Here is a 21,598-nt window from a genome sequence, read left to right as displayed (position 1 = left end):
AGTGTGGTTAACTCCTGGCATGCCATGCAGGACCAGAGGCAGCTGTTCTTAAGAAAGACGCCATGGCTGGATGGAAAAAATCTTCCTGGTGATTACAGCAAGGCGACCAAGAGGACAAACGCACTTCAAAAATGATGCCTGATATTTTCAAAATAGCACAGTACATTATCTCGTATTATTAACTCGTCAAGCCAAAAATATGTTCTGCAAATAAAATGTGTTCTTATTTAAAGCAACTCATGGAATGGATTGAGTGTATAGAATTTCTCTCTACTCTATGGAAAAATATTTTTTATGTTAAAAACTTTGTGAAAGAAATTTTTTTTTGTATCATAAAATAAAACACGGTATATGGTATTATTGATATGACACTTTAAAGCAAGTTTCAGCTCTATTTTAAAACTTGATTTTGAAATCACTTCATCATGCAACATTCTCTTTCCAGATGGCTAATATAATAACATGAAAATTAGATATTTTTTTTCTCTCTTTAGGTCTGCGGGTGGGTTTGGATAACCTTTAAATCTGCAGTAAGTGGGTGATCTCCTGCTACTCTGAAACATGTCCCCCTGACCTTCCAATTAGAGCTCACTACCCAACAGCGGCAACACACTAAATCTTCCCCAGGCTGCAGGTTTGGACACCGGTATAAAACAGCCTGCTATAAAATCATTACTGGGCTGTAAAACACTGGAAAAATTCACAATTAAAAGACCAGCAGAGACATAGAGAAAACAAAGCCAGAAGGAGAGGAATTATTCTGTGTCCAGACATGGAAGTAAAACATTTATACAATAGACACAATAACACACAATTCCACAGGGAGACCGGTAGGTAGCAAAGCCCTGTTTTCTCCATGGGCTTCATGAGCACAAATACAAAAAATTGAAATTGCTGATGAGATATTAAGAATTCACATTTTTGCAGTGGAAGTGTTTATTTACTAATCCATAAAATAAGCCGTAGCAAGCAAATCAATCATAAATCAATTGACATTTCTCAAATTCTCATATATCACAATAAACCATGTGAGCAAACAAACATATGGTTAATCTGAGCTGTGTTGTGACACATAATTAATTGGCTGTTTGCTCAAAAATTGCACATGCATAACACAAATGTGTTCACACATAAGTGTATCAAAAAGACATTAGCTCATCCTCCATCAGCCATGTGGACATTTGAACTAAATGTCATGCCTGGGCATGTGCAATGGCATTTCCAATACATTTTTCTTGATAATACACTAATTAGGTCTACAAAATTGTGAGGGTTCAGCCCGATACAGAAAGGGGGTGGAATAAATTGCCATTCTGTAGCTACAGTATGTAAGTACGTACAGCAATGTAGAGTAATTGCACAATTACATGTAAATATGCAAAAGCAAACCATTAGTGAAGTAATTAATGCAATAGAGGGATGATAACACATCTAGCTGCTGTACAATCTAATTAGTGACACTGTAATTGGCCATTATATCATATTAATGACATTACATTAGTGGCGCTGGGGGTCTGGTGGCGTGAGGAGGAGGAGGGCTCATTTCAGACAGAGCATGTAAAAGGTCAGTGAGAAATGATTTATTGGATGCAGCCTCGTCAGATTGGAGTCAGAAATCGTCAGCTCAAATTAAAAGTGAAACTATAGTGCTTTGTAAGCTGGCTCCGCATGCAGATTTGAGAGACAGTCCCAGTCCACTGTGGGAGGAGGATTCCCTCAATTAACTTCACAGTGAGAGAGAATGGAGGCTAATCCATACCTGCTAGTGCCGATAGCATTCCAGCACTGGCAGGCTGAGCCAAGCTGTAAATAAATGAGCATATGAGCTCAACCAGCCATACTGGCCTATTCACATATTCTGCCACCGCATGACCAAGACCATATTTCACAGGGTGGTGCCTCTATTGTTTCCAGGGACCAGAACAGCAATGGTGTTTGCTTAATATCGTAGCGTTGCTTATTGAAGTTTCTTTTAATTAAAGTTCTGTTTTCATTTGGGATATCTAAAAAATTAACTATTCACATATAAAAAAAATAACTGCGATAGAAAGCTCTGTGGCCTTTGTAATTTTTCTGTTACTAAGATAAAGGCAAGTTTCATTAAATTCGAAACACTAAAAAAGATAAAAACATCGGGAGGACTACTGTGAAAGCAACCAAATGCAGCATTTAGCCTGCTGGAAGAAAGCAATAAACCAAAATCAATAGTAAGCTTGTCAATGTTGCAATTTTAGTTTGAAAAAGACTGTCTAAATTGCAAATAACTGGGTAAGTCTACGATTAACAGGCCTTCTACCATTTATCGATCCACATTTATTACTTTTAAATGTGGGTAATTTGGGAGAGTTTGGTGCAATCTCTGTCTGCATCTTTATAGAATGGCTCCAGTAGGTGTATGGGCCTTAAGTGCACTCGTAAATTGGTTTTATGAGTTTCCGAGACATATCGCCGCTAATGTTTCCACCCGACGGCTTTATGGCCACATTGTAGTGACTCCAGTGAAAGATACTTTCTAATATATTACAAAAGTGATGTTGACAAAAAATATATAGCTTGGATGGAGTGCTTCCTTTTAAATTATAATGGCATGTATGGCACGACAACCAAAGATGTATCAGAGTTCAACTTTTAGAAATGGTAATAGGGAATCACACTAGACTGCAGAGAAGAAATACCTCTTGCAATCTCACTGAAAATCCATAAGTGCCTCTATTTCCATCACCATCCTGTTTGTTGTCAAGCATGGTTACCATGCTTGCATACTCATAAGAAAAAAGGTAATTGAGCAAATAATTTATTTTCCTTGTGATCATTACTTGCTTTTGCTGAATTAATCAGCAAAAGCAAGCAATGATCATTAAAAAATGTACAGTATATTCATCTTCCTGTGGTATGATGAGTGTGGGGGTGCATGCGTGTGTGTGTGTGTGTGTGTGTGTGTGCATATTGGCGCACGTAGCCTGTCTTTCACAGTCTTTCCTGTATTATTCTCCAGATGTTCTCTTTCACAGTTCCGTAAAAGACTACCGGCATTCAGCCCGCTTTCTATTTCCCATCATTCCCATTCCTCCTAGTCACACCATCCGATCCCTCCATCAAAGCAGGCCACTTTGCCAAACATGATCCCTGCCTGTTGTGTGTTGGTTTGGTTTCGAGAAGCGGATTAAACAGTTCCCACCAACTCTCTGATGTGGACCTTATCTCAGGTTTCTCTTGACACTGGCAGCGCTGTGGTGTTATTAGAAGCTAAAGGGCTTTGTTATGGAACACAAAAGGCAGAGCTAGGCAGCAGTTAGTAAGGCTTTGTTAAGGGTCAGAGAGGTGTTAAATAGACTACACCTGGGGCCGTGTTAACACCTCCACCTGAGACGTTCGAACTTCCACCGAGGGGTGTTGTATTCAATTGGGGCAACTCAGAGAAGAGACCGGAGGAGTTGTGAAGACGAAAAAGAAAGTTAGTCCCTGACAGGAATACCAAAGAATATCAGGCTGGCAGCTCAAGCGAGCAATGGCGAAATAAACTCCTCGAAAAATGAGAGAAAGATGAAGATACGCAATGGCAGGTCAATTAAACGGAGAAATGAAACTGCCAGCATTTTTTTTTTTATTTCCAAGAGTGGGGTATTGTTGTCTTGAAACATTTTCAAGAGGTCGTCGCAGTCAATTCCTCAATAGACGGCCTCTCTTTACTGTTGGAACGGGGCCAATCACCACTCTTCTCTGGAGGTTGCTGTTTATTGATCATTGTATCGCATGGTTGTAATGCGATGTCAATGCCTCTCTCTTACCTGCCTGAGCTAGCAGGTAGTGAAAAGACTTGCTGGATTAGGTCCAAACAAACACCAGGCCCCTGTACACATCTATTGTGCAGATAACTGAACAGGCGTACAACACTTGTGATTACTCTTTTCCCCGCGAGGTGTTAAAATACATTTTCAAAACAATTCCAACAGTGTAGAAAATGTGCCAAAAAAATCACAATAATTCCTCCAATTAACAAAATTCCAACAAAAACAAACAAAAACTTTTCCATGCAGCGATCAAATTCAATTTAATTCCAAAAAATATATTTGCCCACAGTGGAGCTCCAGAGTAACTTTGGGGAGAGGCAGACCACATTCTGGGCCGGCTCAGCGTCAGGCCTCGTTACTCTGGATCCCCATCTCCTCTCCCCCCCCTCCTCCTTTCATCCCCCCCTCTTATCCCCCTCTCCTCTTCCCCCCCAGACCGGTCTGGCTGGGCTACACACGCGATCCTCACGCTAGCTGGGCCTAAGCCCCGTAAAGGCTAACACAAGCTCAGTGTAAAAACTCCTATAGGGGCCCACCTCCATCCCTCTATCGCCCCTCACTCCTCCACCAATCCCCCTCTCCCCTTCTTCTGCTGCCTGACTACACTTTCGCTTCGCATTACTTCTGCTATTCTAACTTTTCCACTTCTGAGCACTATCAATTATGCACTAGAATAACAGTGGGGCCAGGCTTGGCAGCAGGACATAAAGGCCGATTATGAGTGTGAATAATTCAACCATCTTCGTGCCATGTTCCTCTTACCAGTGATACAGGCAGGAAGGCACTGCTGCTAATGTACAAAAGGCAGACGCAATCTGACCGGGCCTTAATGTAAGGACAGCTCTCTCCATCCCAGACGAGGGAGAGGATGGAGAGATGAGAAGGAGGAGATAAAAAGGGTGAGTATACTGCATTATTGAAGTAGCACTGAACCTGATGTCATTGGCAGATTGACAAGGGTGACGCCACAAGGGACCCGGCGATTGACACCTGTCAATCTGATAGCAGGGAAATCTCAGTGTGGCACTTTATAGTGAATCCATACAGCCAAGCTAAAAGCAATCTGACTGGTGCTGCGACTGCTATTCATCAATTAAAACTATTTATCAGAAGTACAAAAGATATGAACAAAAAAAAGTTGTGAGGAAAAAAGTTTAAAAATCAAAGCTGGTCAGAGAAAAAAAACCTCAAATCATTCACAGAAAAAAATGTTGCGTACTATTGTGGCAGCCATCATGAATGTTGTAGGGTAAAGTCATGCGACCCAGACAAGCAGACAACCTTCCATCACCTTCATCCTCAAAACACGTCTACCTTGACTTCATTTTTCATGAATTGCGTGCGAAGGTTTGCAAGTGCTGCACTTCTTAGAGATCACAAACAGTAATGAATATTTCATCACTCCACCCAAAGCCAAGCACGCACTCTAATCCAATACGAGAAATATGATGCATCTCTTTTCCCACAGGCTAATAATCTACTTCAACTTTATGCCTCATAAAAAATAATCCCACTGAAACATCTACAAATTGTCAGGCTTACCAGAGAAATGTATAATTAAATTGAGTAGTTTAGAAATTTTGTTTTCTATAGTTATCCCCTGGTATTAAAAAAGTGGAAAGCGAAACTCTCAAAAGCATAAAAATAAATAAAGACTGGAAAATGCAAAAATTGTTGAATATTTATTTCACAAAATGAACTAAACCTAAGATCAAAGAATAATTATTTTATGTAAAAAAAGAACATTGAAAAAAAATATATTATGACGATTTAATCACATTACATGAGAATAAATTCACTATTTCAAAATGTTTCATTGTATAATGGTAAAAGCAACTGTTAATGTAGGCTGCATTAAATCAATTATAAATATAACTATATTTTTTCATTTGTTAAATTTAATTAATGATTAAAGATGAATTAATTTGATTTATTAGTTTGTTGATTTAAATAAATATAACTAATTTTAGTTGCATAAAATACATTATTTTTAAATATTAAATGTGTCGCGCGTTTTAACATTTTAAATTGAGTTTCCAATTATTTTAGGCTCACAGGAACTACAAATTATAAAACAAAGTTTTGCACAAAACGCCTGTCCTACTTTTAAAACTTTAAAAATGTCAAAGGTATATTAGCCACCTAATCGTCATGCCAAACATTATCCTGGAAAAAGCTCCTGCAATCCTTCTTATTTGTGCTTCCGTTTGCCATGCTCCGTCTAATCCTGGCTGGAATGTGTCCGGTCGGGCGTCCTGCGGCCCTGAGGAGCAGAACAGCAGGTGAAACTGAACTCTCTGACGACTCGTCCCGCCTCACAGCTACTCCACCAGGACTACTGTATATTTCAACAAGACTCTCTCTAACACGAAAACCCAAACCTGCAGGAAAACCGTATTCTGTTATGTCTGCTCTGAACCAAGAATGTGTTTTTTCATTGGCATGGAAAAAAAAAATACAGCAGCACAGCTGTATATATTTAAGTAAAATAAATGACCATTGCCAATGTCTTTTTTTAATCAAACTAGCATTCTTTAAAGTTCCTCTTGATTATTCTTGTGCTAGCTGACCCCTCCCTAACATGGACACCTGGTGTAGTATGGGTAGATAATTACTGATTAATTACAGATTATTTTGTTTGCCTAAGAAGGTTATCCTCACAGAGTAGCTTTAATCACCGCTCCCTAATTAATGCAATTTTTAACTGTCTAAAATTCCTAAAACCTAACAAAATCAAACACTGTTTCAAACATGGCTGCCAACTCCACCTCTTTGTGTCTGGCTGGTGCCACATTTTATTTTTCTTGGTTTGGCCGCCATGTTTTCGTCGCTCACATGGCTCTGTCTCAGACTTGAGGGCTGAGGTAGCAGAGGTGGGGAAGGGGTTAGGCTGCTGCACTTCTTCTAAAAATAGTGAAGGCAAACACAGTATACAATTACAGACAAACAAACACATGCAAATACACAAACAGAAAGATAGAAACAGTTAGAAAAAGAGAGGGGGGAAGAGAAAGAGAGAGAGAGACTGTGTGTAGTAGGCAACTGTCGGTCAAGTGCTGCAGCCACAACACTGAGCCTAATGCTGACAGTGGGCATGCTGGGTCACCTCAGCGGGACCCCCAAAGCCAAGGACAGTACAGTTAAAGATCTGGTAATCCTTGAGACAGGGAGAGACAGGGAGAGAGAGAGAGAGAGAGAGAGAGAGAGAGAGAGAGAGAGGAGAGACGGAGGGAGGGGGCAGCCAATGAGGTGAGGAGAGAAAAAGAGCGGGAGGCAACCAACTGGCCTATATTCCAAGGATGTGGGATAAGGAATGGGAGAGCATGAGCTGGGGGGGGGGGGGGGGATTAGGACAAAGGAAGAAGTTATGGACTAAAGACCTGATGTTTGTGTCAAATGCACAGCTATACCTTCTCAACCCTCAACAACCTCAGAAACAAACTCAAAACACAAAATCATCACCCCATTTGCATGGAAAGGCAATGATAGTCTCTAAAATGAAGCTTTAAACCTTGACAATAAGAACAAAAGGACATTAGAAACTTTTGTGTGCATACTCATCCTGGGTAAAAACACGCACCCCTGAGGAGGTAGCCATGGGCAGCGCTCATCACCTCTGTTTATCCAGAGGGCTTAGGCCACTTTGGGGACTCCCCTTAAGTCTCACTTATCTCATTAGACCCTTAAAACTGATTAATATGAATGCCAGCAGAGGCCAGCTCAAGGCATTCTTAAGAAAAGGAGGGAAGGAGGAAAAGAGAAGAGAAGGATTGAGGGGTGGGGGGGGGGGATTTTAGAGGAAGGGGGTTTTTGTGTCTCCGGACAATGAGCTGATGGCTTTTTAAGCCTCTCAGTGGCTCTGGGTTAATACCCAGGGCTGCAGTCATGGGATAGGCCGCGGTTCAAAGGCTGCTGCACTCCAAGGCCCGCTGCTCGCTGATTTAGAGGAAGAAAATAAACAAGCAGAATAAATACCGCATCTCCTGCAACTTGAGCCTCGCTAAAGAAATAATGAACTGCCCTTCCAAAAAAAGCACGCTGTGTGTCTGTGTGTGTGTGTGTGTGTGTGTGTGTGTGTGTGTGTGTATTTTTGTGTATGTGTGTGTGTGTGTCTATCTGTTCGTACTATGTTCTTTGGGGTGTCATATTTGGTTATGTGGGATAATGTTCTGGGTAAGCCAGACCAGTCAAAGCCGGGCTCAGATGAGAGGAGAGGGTGAAGATGGGATTTATCACACATTCCGTGGATCAATCGTTTTCCCTTCAGGGGGAAAAACGCACTTAGCACAGTTTCAGAATCACACAGGAACACCACACATACATACACTCATACACACACACACACACACACACACACACACACACACACACATACACACACAATGCAACTTCACAAAATGGGAAAACTATCAAGCAGCTCTCAGAGGAGCAGGCTCAGAGAATTGGGTCAAGAATAGTGCTGTGCTCTGCTATAGTAAAGGGTGTGTGTTTCTGCTGCTTCATTAAAGAGGGCCTCGGAGCACGGGTCGGCTCAGGATAACCACGCACACACACACACACACACACAGGCGGGCGCAGACATAACCACGCGCAGGTGCACGTGCATGTGCATGTGTTGCCTGCGAGCACAAACATACAAACACGCTCGCCTGCACGTGTAGGCACACACACATGCACGTGCACATGGATACCCACAGACACAAAACGTACGCTCACACACTCTTCATCTCAACATCAAACTCAGAGCAGACTCGACTGAAAAAATCAGATTCAGTTCTGTAGTATACATTACAAGATTTAATATCTGCTTGATTCAAGATTCTTCTTGGAGCTAAGATCTAAGATGAGCGTCAGTTGCCCAATAAAGGGCCTGGAGCCAGAAGAGCAGATCTGAAGCAGATTTTCATGCCAAAATACTTGCCATTGAAGTCCAGTTTAAATCTTTGCCATTCTGCTGATCTTGTAATTTTGATTTGAGGTGCCTTTAATACATGATAAATCTAAAAAAAAGATTTTTTTTTTTTTTGCTCAAAATCCTACTTAGCCCTATTAGACCCCAAGCCTTCAAATTGATACAACTAGCAGCTTAGACAGAGTCAAAGGCAAATATGAAGAGTTGCCCCCCCATTTGACATTACAATTAAGCATGACTATCCACATTATGCATTACAATGAAAGTTCTTAACAACCTTTGCTTACAAAATAGTTATACTTTTGGGGACCAAAACATCCGATTTTAGAAATATTGACTGATGATTTTCATCATGCCAAAATCTTTCCACAGTGGATATAGAGCTTTCTGGTGTGAAACCCCTCCATACAGTATGTTACGCTGCTACTTTGCACACACCCTGGCACTGTGACACATGTATTGCACAGGAAAAGGCACTTTCAAGGACACAGCATGCAATGTGTCACAGTATCTAAGACAGGATGCAACTTAGAAACGCAGCACCACCCCCCAAGTAAACACCACCAACGCAGCCCTCTGTGTGGGAGTCTTCAGTGTCAGGGGAAACAAAGCAGGGGTCTAAACCTGAGCAGGCTTAATCCTGTCTCCGTAGAAAATAGCCCCAGTGTCACAAAACCCGGGCCGCTAAGACGACACCTCCTCTGGGCACAGACCGAGAGCCTGTCCCCCTGAGGACCACCACTAACCACCAGCACCAGCAGCAGCCAGGCAGACAGACAGCTAGCCAGAAAGCCACATGCATCTTTAAACCTTGGCAAGGACAGACAGGGAGGGGTGGGAGTCGATGTACTGGACGGAGTGGAGGGAGGCTTGGTAGCAGGGTGCAAGGGGAGAGGGGGATGAGAGGGAAGGGATAAGGGTGGCTGGAACTGAGGGAAACTGCCACCTCCTCTTTCCGCACACTCTGCCATTCCTCTGTCACCCCCGGCTACTACATGCCTTTCCCCTCGTGTCTGGCTCGCACATTATACTCCTCCTCTCCTCCCTTTTTCTGTCCGAAACCATGCTACAACTTCAGCTGCGCGCCCTCCCTTTCCCCTCACCATTCACACCATTCTCCCTCTCTCCTCTCCTTTGCCCTCCCTCCTTTTCTCCCTCCGTTTTAAGCGCATGCATACTTTCAGCCCTGGCTATGCAGAGTGGACAGAGGGAGCAGAACAATGGCCGCCTTTCAGTCTCACGGCCCGGCGTGGGGGGGGGGAGCATTGGCTGCTAGTATTTTTCTGTACTGTCAATTCAGACAGGCTAACGCCGCTAGCTTATTATTGGCACGTCTCTCTACAACGGTAGACTGAACAAAGTGAAAGCGCCATTGTTTGCTTGTTTGTTTGTTTATATTTATGTTCAGTGGAATATTGTTGCAGCAGAGGGAACTTTACAAAGAGGTGTTCATGTTCAAAACAAGGCCAGGGTATCAATTAGTCCTTACACCCAAATGCCTGCATCGTTTTCAGGACAATGGGCCAATGCAGACAATGAAACGGCAAATGAAAATGTGAGAATCTGGGCAGCGGTTCCTAGATTTCTCACGGTATGCAGGTGAGGAGGTGATAAACACAGCACTTTATGACTTCTATGATTTCTATTTGGGGAAGTTGGAAATAAACCCGCTAGACTGTGTCGGCTGCAAAGGGCGAGTAGACCACACAACTATACAATCTCACAGCATTGGCCTTTCTGTGTTTCTCAGTCTGTCTGTGAAGACGAATTACCTCATGAGTCATTTACAACTGGCTACAACCCGTCAATTAGGTCTTTATTCAAGAGTTGGAGATGTGTTCTCTTCTGGGATCTATTCTCCACACTGCTGCCCAGCTAGAAAAACATCCAGTCACTCCCCCGCAGCCCCCAAAGTTAAATAAGGAAAACGGCAGTGAGAGGTCCGAAGCCAGCCTACCATGAAAGGAATTATCTGTGGAAAATGTGTCTGGCAAAAACCGAACAGTCTCAATCGTTCCCGTCACATTTTCCAGTTGAATAGCAAACGTTGACAGGAAGAAAAAAAAAATTGAAAACCTATCAGTCGTTCTGGCCTTTACATGCTAATGCAGGTCCTGTAAATGCACTATGACTTTGATAGTAAATGAGTTTAACGAGGTCAAATCAACCAAAGCAGAAGGAGCTGGTTTAAATAAAGTAAATGTATGTAGCTTTCACTTCAGCTGTACACTTGAAATGCTCGGGCTGAGAGCGGAAGGCATCAGGCTTCGCTCAGTAGCGCCCCTTTCTGGTCAGGGGTGATAGATCAGCCAAGCGTTACTACAGTAACAGCTGCTTCTAAGCCTCCATCTTACAGAGGAGAGCTGAAGAAGGGTATGGTAGCGCCATTTTCAGCCACGAACAAAGACCTATAACACACGACAGCGAGAGTCTCGGACTCGCGTCTCGAACCCTTATCGGACCTGCAACAACCCTGTATTGCTGTTCATCGCTCCTTTTCTGAATCTTGCAAGGAAAGAAAAGCTTTTCTGTGATGAAAAAGCCACTATGCCATTGCATTTCCTTTCCTTGTAGTGGGATATGGAGTTGAGCTAACCCTACAACAAAAAAAAAGATGTTACTTTTCTTTCCTTCTAATACTCTGTCTACCCGGTGTTCTCATTAACAAAGATCTGCAGTAAGATCTGCGGCAGAGTTGTTCACGTTAAAGATACAAGCTCGGACAGCCAGATCTGTTCTCACGCCAGCTCTTGGACAGCACAAAGTAACTTTAAGGGGAAAAAAATGTTGGGGAAAAAACTTTCCACAACCTCAAGCTTCGAAGTGAAACTGAGACACTGAGAGCAGGGATACAGAAAATATTAGTCCCTGGATAAACAAACACATCTAGAAAGGCAACCAATTCGCAAAAAAACTGAAACGTTATTTTTATCGGTGTCATGGCAGAACATTATAAAAGTCCTGCGTGGAGCTTTGCACATGTGGGTGTTGCATAAGCTGGTTAATACTTTATTGTTTCCAAGTAGAGCTATACGGAGCGTTCCTCTGAAAGCCACGGGTTAGACGAGGGCTAAAAGACAGATCGCTCAGCTGATAGTGGTGTTTCAGCACTCCATCTGACCTTGGGGTGATTACACTGAAAGCGAAAACCTGGACATTGAAATCTGGTTCCCCAGGCAAGGCAGGGGAGCATGTGCCATTGAAATGAAGCTGCCATTCAAAATGTGCCATTTGTCTGTATAAAAAGCGATCCCAATTTGCTCTTTGGTGGCTAACTTTTCAATAGAAAATATTTTTTTAAGACTCTTAGAACACATTTAACCTTAGTCAACAGTTAACCTTAGTCAATCTTAGTAATATTAATCTAATCATGAACAAACATAAGCTTTCCTGTTGTTGTATTCAGGTAAATGAATTACCAAAATCAAGGTCATGCAGCACAGTATGAATTGTTCAAATACAAGCACATGGCAGATTTCAGAACCAGGGAAAGTGTTTATTTGCAAACACAAATCGATTAGCTATTACTGTTGCAAATAAATAAATACATAAAAAAATAAAATCTAATACATATAAATCCACAAAAACAAATAATTACAGTTGGGAATGCCCTTTTTCCGTCCAACTGTAGTCTGCCTTGAATGTTTTAGCAGGATTAACATATGCCACACTGGAGCCTGACCACCAGACAGCCCCAGTGACGGGACAGCCTCTGCCCGCCGCACAGCACCTCCAACAGGGTCACGGCCAACAGTCCTCCCCCTCTTCCACCGCTCACTGGAGAACAGCTGCTCTGCCAAGCACATTGACTAAGCATTGACTACTGCCTGCTGGGCTTATTTTCTAGTTAATAGAAAAAAAAATCTAATTTAAATGGCGAGCGCGTTTACAGGTTCGGTGAGAAAACACAGAGTGCCATTTAAACCTAATAGAAGTATTCCACAGCCTCATCACACAACATGATCATTACGATTCACAGGTTCTCTGTCAAATCCTGTGTTTATTTTGCTCTCTCTCCTCTGTCTCCCTCTCTTTGAGTTCCCCCCCGCTCTCTCTCGTTCCCCGCACCTTGGTTGGCTGGTGAATGTGCTCTCGCCAGCGCCACGGGCATAAAAGAACGACAGAGCGAGGGGTCATTAACGAGAACTAATCAGCCCTCAGACAGAGAGAGGGAGAAGGAGAAAAAGAGAGCTGGTGCGGCGGAGAGAGAGAGCGTACAAGACAGCTCCGAGCAAGTCAGAGCAAGGAAGATAAGGAGGACTGAGGGAAGGAGAGAATGGTATGCAGGAGACCAGCGCCGGGGTCAAAAAACTACCCAAATTAGCTAGCAAATTGGATATGAAATTGACTTAAAAAAATGATACATTTTCACTACCACATTAAAGCTGAAACCATTGCAGAATATGTAATATAAATAGAAGTTAATATTGCAGTCTATCTTCATGCTGACAGACGGACGGGCGAGCAAACCCCTGGCTTTATGGGCTAGCTTTCTACCTCCACGTGTATGTGTCTACGTTAGAGCACAGTCAGCACCCCCGCACACACACATATACACACACACACACACACACACATTCATACATACACACTGAGTGACAAGACAGTTTTTCACGTCCCGCTGGTCAGTGACAGGTAATGAGAGGTCCAAGGGAGAAAGATGTAATTATTCTGGTTTCTATGAGTCTGAAGGAGAGGAAACGAGACCTATATGACCTCACGGCTCATTCCTCACATAGCACGCTTACACACACACACACACACACACACACACAAACACACACACACACACACACACACACACAAAGAGAGAAAGACAGGTCACAGACAAAGAAGAGCCAGACAGAATTGCAACAAAGGAAAGCCATTCTTTGATACCAATGACACAAAACTACCCAAAAACCATGTACAGTACAAAAAAAAAGAAAAAAAAAAAGGCACAGCACAGCACAGCGCACACATCAAGACATGAGGCCGCACCTTAAAGAAACGGTTAGGCGGATTTCCTGGCTATTTCTTGACCTACGTAGAAGTATAATGCAGCAAAATTCAAATCACCTTGAGCAATTTTCATGACCACAACCGCATCAAACTGTTTATGTTAATAACACCCTCCACTTCAAGGAGAGTTCTAGTTACTAGTTTGTCATTCTCGGGCCAACTTTCCGCTTCGTTATTCCTCGCCGAGTGTGTGTGACCTCTCTCTGCGCTCCGCTCGGAGAGTGCCTGACCTCTGTGCGTCTTTCTCTACAATCAGCCGTGGAGGGACTCCTGAAATATCTAATTGTATTCATTCATTTTCTGTGCCCGGCGAGGAGGGAGAGAGAGAGAGAGAGAGAGAGAGAGAGAGAGAGAAAGAGAGAGGAAGACAGAAAGAGATAGAGAGAGAGAGGAAGAGGGAGAGAGAAAGAGACGGCGAGAGGCAGAACGCTACGAGACAACAGAGGAGAAAAAGAAGAAGAAGGATATGGGGAGGAAGAGAGGGCGGGGGGGGGGGGGGGAGCGAGGAGCGTCTCTTCGGCATTACAGCTGAGATATCATTAGAGCCACTGTCTGTCCCCTTATTAGAATAAACACTCACAAGCAAAGACAGTGAGCGAGAATCCACAGAGACAAATGTCCCTTTATTTCAGGTTATTCCAAGCCCAGCGAACTCTCTAAAGGACACCCTTCAAGATTTTTTTGCACACATCTCTTAAACTAGTTATATACAAACTTTTTGATGGCCAAAATGCTGCACATGTAGATAAGGGCGGTGTGAGAGAAGCTCTACGAAAATCTAAACTGTGATGTAGGATTTCCACCACAAATAAGAATGTGTGTGTGTGTGTGTGTGTGTGTGTGTGTGTGTGTGAGAGAGAGAAAGAGAGAGAGAGAGAGAGAGAGAGAGAGAGAGAGAGAGAGTGAGAGAGAGAATTTGAAGGTGTTGACCGGAATAATGAAGCAGTTAGCATGTTTCTGGTCTCATGCTGGAGGCGCGAGATACATCGGCGGACTGAAGCCAACAAAACAGCAAGGAAATCCCCTCCGCCCCCGCCGCAGCCACCAACAATACAAACACCCTGCAGAAACAACTGCAGCGCTGCTAACACAAATTATGGCACACTGTCACATTTTGAAATTCCACCCTAATCTAACAGTTACTGTTCAGATCTGACCACCAGAAAACTACATTCAATAAATTCTAACCTGCAAAAACATGTTTGTGGACAAAAAGTTCCATTTCAAAACTCTATATAGCCATTTTGGAGAAAAATCCCTATCCAAGACTCACCATTCAATATCTACAAATTAGTGACAATCTAAGCTGTAAAAGTGTTAGCAATTTGTCTACCGAACAATACCGGTGACATTTAGAGTTACAGCCCATTTACTTCGGTCTACTTCTAGTTTACATTTCCCCCAATCATTTTGCAATGCATGCTGTATCTAATGAGATTATTTAACATTTACTTGTTTTTCGTCGTTTTTAAAATACTAATTTTATGTTGTCGGTCCTACCTTGAAATTAACTTCTGTCCCGGCTAACAAGGACACCCCCCGAATAAGAGAACATGGGTGTGACAATAAAGTTTGTAAGGCAACATGTTTTTGAGGGATTATTTCCTGGCGGAGACTTACATTTCTTCCTGTGGGTGCCAGGCGTAACATAATGCCTGCAATTATACGAAAACACGCAACTCGGGCACAATGAAATAATGATAAAACTGAAACAGAAACAGAAAGGTGAAGGTAGGAAAACGAGCCTGGATATCTCCAACTACACTGACTGTGTGCAGACAACGGCAGGAATAGTGTTAAGGAGAGGCGACTGCCACAAACACAATCTTTTAAATTACCTAAACACCAGAATTTGTTTAGATTTTGTGCCACCATTCATTCTGTAAGAACGTTTTTCATGTAGTGGATATCTTGTTTTGGGACACAGCTCTTCTACAGTTCTGTTCATGGGACGTTTACGCAGAGAAAACACCCCAGAGCAACCGTAGTTTCTATGTGACTGTGGAGCGTCAGCAGAAAGGCAGAAGCAGGCACGTCGGGTTACAGTACCACACCGGCTATCTAGACTAATGCATGAAGAAAGGGACTCAATATTTATTAACTGAGTCATCAGTAAGACAAGTTTGCTATCTCTCCTTCTCCCTTTCTCCTCTCTGCTGCGATGTTACCTTTCTGGCTTCCTGCCTCTGCCCCGCAGGGCTGAGAGTCAAACAAACTCTATTAGAGTAAGTAGAACGGAGTGACTGGTGTTAGCGGCATTAGAGCCTCTGTGAAAACCTGTTTCCTTTCCTCGGGGAAGTCAGAGCTTCAGAAACAGATGAGGCTCAGGAAGCTATCTATTTCTCATATTTTACCCGGGACCCAAAAAGAGTAAAAAGCACAACATGCACGCAGCCTAGCGGATCACAAACGCTCTTGTTTTCTCTATGCTTCAGTTTCAGTTGTCTCGGATCTGAGATTAACAGTAGATTTACTTAAACTTCCTTTATTTTTTTGTAACTACATTTTTTTTTTCTTTACTGGAACTGAGAAAACTTGTCAGCACATCTGGAAGGAATCAAGTCAACTGAGCGGCCAGTCAAGTCAAAACTTTTTGGGTGAAAAAAAAAAAAAATACAGTCTAATGAAAGTGCGTCTATCAACGGAACACATCAAGATTAAACTCAAATTTGTGTTTGCTTCTATTGACCAAAGCGGCCCATAAATAAACAGCCGGGGCAAGCCAGAGCAGAGACCTAGACCACAACAGTCATGGTCTACGGTGTATCAGGCCGTGAATCTACGCACCCCGGTAGACTAGCCCAGACTTTAGGAAAGTGCCTACAGTCAGCCCTCCGTTTGTACCCCTGACCACTAATTGCTTCAAGCAATAAATCTTGTTTTCACAAACTTCAAACTGAATATAAATAGTTGTGCAACAAAGTCAGCGTGTACGATTAATGGCTTTGTGTGCACTTGGAGAGTAAGCCGAGGATTTTATTCAACAAATACTAAGTGTTGTTGGCAGTTGAGTGAAAGATCACTGTAAACTCCACCAGCAGTGTTTAGACTTAATAAGTCAAGGGACAATGTTATACTGTCTACCCCCATAAAGGACTTTTATTTGGGAGATGCTGTCTGATGAACATGTTCACGGTACACTAGGGTTGACTGAAGCTTTCCCGAGCAGAGAAAGGTTTGAGTCGAGGCTCTGGAGCAACTTGAGAAACTTTTAACTTAACTCTGGCACAGTCTGACGGTGTGGCCCATCTGACACAAGCGACACATTAAATTCTCACCTCACTCCCAACACATTTTTGCTGAATCTGAAAGTTATCATGATACTAGACTAAGACAAATGCACACACACACACACACACACACATAAATACACCCACACACACACACATATATATAAATACACCCACACACACGTCTTATTAAGACAAATGAACAATGCATAGTCTACACTTTTTTTGTGACTTAATACTACAATATTTGACAATATTCAAATTAACTGTTTAAATATTTAATTTGGAAAGGTTACTTCAGGACATTATTTGTGACTTTAAAGTTACTAAGGAGTAACCAATCATGATCAACAAACTTACTGCCTTCAATTATCTAAATAATATAAGTAACAGTAGGTTATATAGAGGTTTCTTTTGAGAAACTTTATCCATTTTAAAAATGAAGAAGTTTGATAAAAAAAAAAAAAAAAGCTCCCACAGTAAGCTACAGTGTGTTACAGTGTTAAAGTTTTCAAAAGTGCTGAACAGGCAAGTTCACGGTTGCCATAATGTACGGCCATCGCTACACTTGGATGAAAACATTTCACGTTTCATCCAACAAAGTAAATGGGGTTTGTGTTGCAGGATTGTTTTGCATTTTTAGGTGAAACAAAACTACAATTTGTCCAATTAAGTTCTAACAAAGTTATGCCCAAACTTCGTGGGATTTTATTGTTATTAGAATAATATGTTTCAAATCAATCTAAAATCTCAACGATCCTAAAATACTGCCATTTTAATGCAGCAAAAAAAAGTCTCGTTGGGTGATAGACTTCGCAGGGAATAGAATCACGATTAAGAGAATTTTATAAACTTCTCACTGAGATATTTCTTTATATAAAATGTGATTAAAGAATATTTCAATGAACTAATAAATAAATAAAAAATAGCTACAACTCTTAGGGGCCACAAGGAAACACTAACTGAAAATCACCGTGATATTCCTTTAGGGCTTTACACTGTTACTCAATAGTGAGTTTATAACGACCTTATCATACTTTATTATGGTATTATTTATCTCCCGTGATAATATTCAGAGTATTGCTTCAGGGACGTATAGTTGTGCTGAGATAGTTGTATAATTATTATAGTTCATTTTCGTAAGAGAAGATCCTTTCGTTTTATACTGATTTAATGCCCTCATTGGGTTCATTTAGTTTCGCTAGTTTATACGGGAGCCACAAAGCAGGCTGCACAACAAGACGTGTGCTGTCCTTCTCAGTGTTTGACCGGTTAACAGCCAAAAAATCTTCTACACAGGTCAAGATATTTGTGTAAGCTACTCTTCATTTTAACAACTTATTTTTCCAAATTCAGGCAATGGTTCGCCTACAGTGTGCAGTGAATAAATCAATGGCCATTATGTGGCTACATACAGTAGGTAATATGGACCTGATGCCGACCTGTTTGGTGTAAGTCTAATAAAGACAAGTTAGCTGCCGGTATTAATGGGTCCTATGGGGCAGTCTAAATATCCAGCCCGGGTCCGGGTCACCGTTTAGACAAACAGGGCGAGATAATGCTCCCGCTTTATGTTATAGCCCACTACATCTGTGTCCGTCCACCTAAAGCTGAATGATTCAGTGAAACAGTTCGTTCCCTTATCTGCTAATTTGCTTGCCTTCTAATTGAGGTACGGCGAAGCTACGGGATATAAAGCACCGGGCGATCAAGTAGGTTAGGCCTTATTACGCACAATTTTAATCTGTTATGTTTTCTCGGGGGATGCGCTGTTTATGAGCAGCCGTGCGTGTTGAATTGAAAAGACCACGTAGTAACCCTCCTGTTCCTATCTTTAGCTACACCTACAGCTACTGGCATTATGCCCTTACTGCGGAGAATAAACACCGATTTGCTCCAGCAAACCTGCGATGATCCCCGGGGTTCATGCAGATGTGAAGAGCCGAAACATCGCCGACTCTCCGCGGTTAACCTGTCCGGTCTCAGAGGCACTTACCTCGGGTTGGTCCGGTTCCAGAAGACGGCGTAGCGGTCGGCCACCACTTTGGAGCTGGGCTCCTGGCTAAATACACACATCCACAGCACCAGGCAGACGAAGAGGACCATTTCCACTTGCAGCATCACTACAGCAAAACTTCGGCACGTATTCCTCTTCAAATTCGGTCAGTCAGTCGAGCTTTAGGGACACTTCACCTGGGACAGATGATGTGTCTCGTTCACATGTGGCCGTGTGTTCCTGGCGCAGTTTGTGAATGCTAAAAAAAAAATAAAAATACACACAGCATAGAAGGTGCGAAGGGATAGCGACCATTCAGCGGGGCACTTCAGATGACACTTGTTCAGATTGACAGAAAATGAAAGTTACAAAACCAACGCGTCACTGTATTTTCTTCAGGTCGAAGGTCCCGATGAATCATATGTTTTATGCGGGATGTCAGTTGTGACAGCTCCGAGGTGCGCTGACTGAATATTTCTCCCACTAATAGGCTACACAAACAGTGAGCTCACTACATGCAAATGCAGAGCACAATAGGCAGAGAGGTATTTTTAACAAGCTGTTATAATGTTCCCCTGCTGCGGGGAGCTACTGCATGTAGCCTATGTCAGGGCAACGACAATTGCTGAATACTTCTTACTCCAAACCAACAGCGCAGGGATCAGTCAGTCCAAGATGTGGTTGAGCAAAGAGAGAGAGAGGCTCAATGTGTCCAATGACGCCGTGTGGCGCACGTCAGATGTCCATGTTCTCCGGGCAACTTTTTAAAGCCATACAGGCAGTCAGTCCGCGGCAGGGGAACGGTAAGGTTAGGCTATTTGGAGACCTCGCCTTTCTGTTCCTCCGAAAAAAGACTACTATCCCGTCTCAGCGATGTACCGGAGGTGTCACGACCGAGGTGGGGAGGAGTCCTTCTCAGTGTCGGAGAGAGGACGGACAGCCTTGTGTTTTCTCATGCGCTTCTCTCAGAGGAGACGCTTGTTTATGCCTGCATCCCAGAGTATCCTCCTCATATATAAGGCATCATGCGACGCGGAGAAAGAAAAAAAATCAGACGCTCTCCCATGTGCGTATGTATTCTTCCCCCTGTTTCTGATGTTGGGGATTAAACGCCGGGACACGCAGGAAGGTGAGAGCAAAGGCAGGCAGCTCCAGACGCCGACTGAGAGAGTGGGTTTGGTTACGGCGGAGCGGGGGATAGTCCCATTGGTTTGAAATTATTTGAATGGGCGTCACTCGAACAAAGCCAAGCCCCTCCTCTGCCTAAAACCGAGCTAATTCAATTACCATGAGGTAGAGCTGGTAGGGGACGGGGGAAGAGGTGCACAGGACAGGGACCGGTTAGATACACTACTGTCAGATCCGACCGATAAGTGCGCACAGGCGCTATTTAATTACACTGCAAACGGACGCAGCGGACCAAGGGAGACCAGGGCTCGAGTTACTCTCTCTCTCTGTTCAATTTAATTCAATTCAAATGGGCTTTATTGGCATGGCAGGGAAGAAGCCTATGTTGTTACCGACTGAGGTAATATAGGCTAGATATCAGTATGACTTGTAATAATTAAACGAAAATCAGCAAGCAGTGTTATCAGCAATATTCTAAAGAAACATTCAGTGCAATTAAATTAATAATGTCCTCCATTCGTTTTTTTAATTTTCAATATTTGTAAATAAAAAAAAAGAAAAGAATATTGTTCATAATTGATCTTTAATTTTAAGGAATGAGCTAGTAATTCAGTGTAGCAGAAAGGCATACCTAGGCACAGAGAGGCGGAGGACGGTGACGCTCCACAGCCTACTGATGGTGTAATGCTGGGAAATGACGGCCAGGCTCCGGGTCGCTCTGGCAGGACAGCCTGTTGCGGGGAGCAGACTGAAGGGGTTCAAGGCGCCGCTCCAGCGCCCAGACGCCCCGCAGTGGAGAGCAGGCGGGATAGCTGACTCAGCCGGGGACAAATCCAAGTTCGAGCGCACCAGAGGAGCTGTCTGTCTGTCGGCGCCCTAAATCAGACAAATGAATGTTACTCACAACGAGGATTTATGAAGTTTTAGAAAATCAGAGCAGCAGGCCTAATTCAGGTGGGAAATCTCTCACGGAAACTCACCAGACTGTTCTTAGAATATTCCTAAAGAGAATATATGCGGTACTCAATAGTGACTTTACACTGACCTGATCGCATTTTTTTTTCTGCTATGGTATTACTCCAGGATTAGGATTTCCTGGTGATTTAATCCTTTTGACAATACAGCGGTTCATATGTTTTTGCTGTGAAAATATAGTAGCCATTCTAAAATTGGTTACAGAATTACCATAGTTATTTTTAGGGACGTTTAAACGTTTTTATTATTATTATTTTAATTTCCTCTTTTGCCTACATTTAATTCAATGTAGAGCAATATATATAAAGTAGTTATAAAGTATGAAGTAGAAATAACAACGGGGTAAAATGTGTATATTACAGCGACTTGCTCTCGCTATTTCTAAAATAAATATTTTAGATAAGATGAGATCAGATGAAACCTCGTGGGGAAATTTAGTTTAGAAAAAGTAATAGGATACAGCAAGGGGGGGCGCAAAATAGAACATAAAATAAACAATAAAAGCAATAAAACAATATACTATATAAACATACACAGACGTCAATTTCATTGCGTTAAACCTAGC

At 42.6% G+C, this 21,598-nt stretch overlaps 1 protein-coding gene across 2 annotated transcripts in view; it reads right to left on the bottom strand.

Annotated features, from left to right (window-relative positions):
- LOC139656647 (ephrin-A5-like) overlaps positions 1 to 20,028 on the bottom strand; it is a 97,968-nt gene extending 77,940 nt beyond the window's left edge. For both annotated transcript variants that reach the window (XM_071534242.1, XM_071534243.1), the window contains exon 1: positions 18,931 to 20,028. In XM_071534242.1, the coding sequence (XP_071390343.1) occupies positions 18,931 to 19,055 (125 nt within the window). In that variant the 5' untranslated portion in view covers positions 19,056 to 20,028. The remainder of the gene's footprint in view (positions 1 to 18,930) is intronic.
- Between the last annotated feature and the right edge of the window lie 1,570 nt (positions 20,029 to 21,598).

This window comes from Centroberyx affinis, unplaced genomic scaffold, assembly GCF_046629955.1.
Source record: "Centroberyx affinis isolate AG114_WGS23_722 - 3 ecotype Tasmania unplaced genomic scaffold, CSIRO-AGI_Caff_v1 ptg002505l_1, whole genome shotgun sequence".
NCBI classification, from domain to species: Eukaryota; Metazoa; Chordata; class Actinopteri; order Beryciformes; family Berycidae; genus Centroberyx; species Centroberyx affinis.
This window is presented reverse-complemented; position numbering and strand designations above follow the sequence as displayed.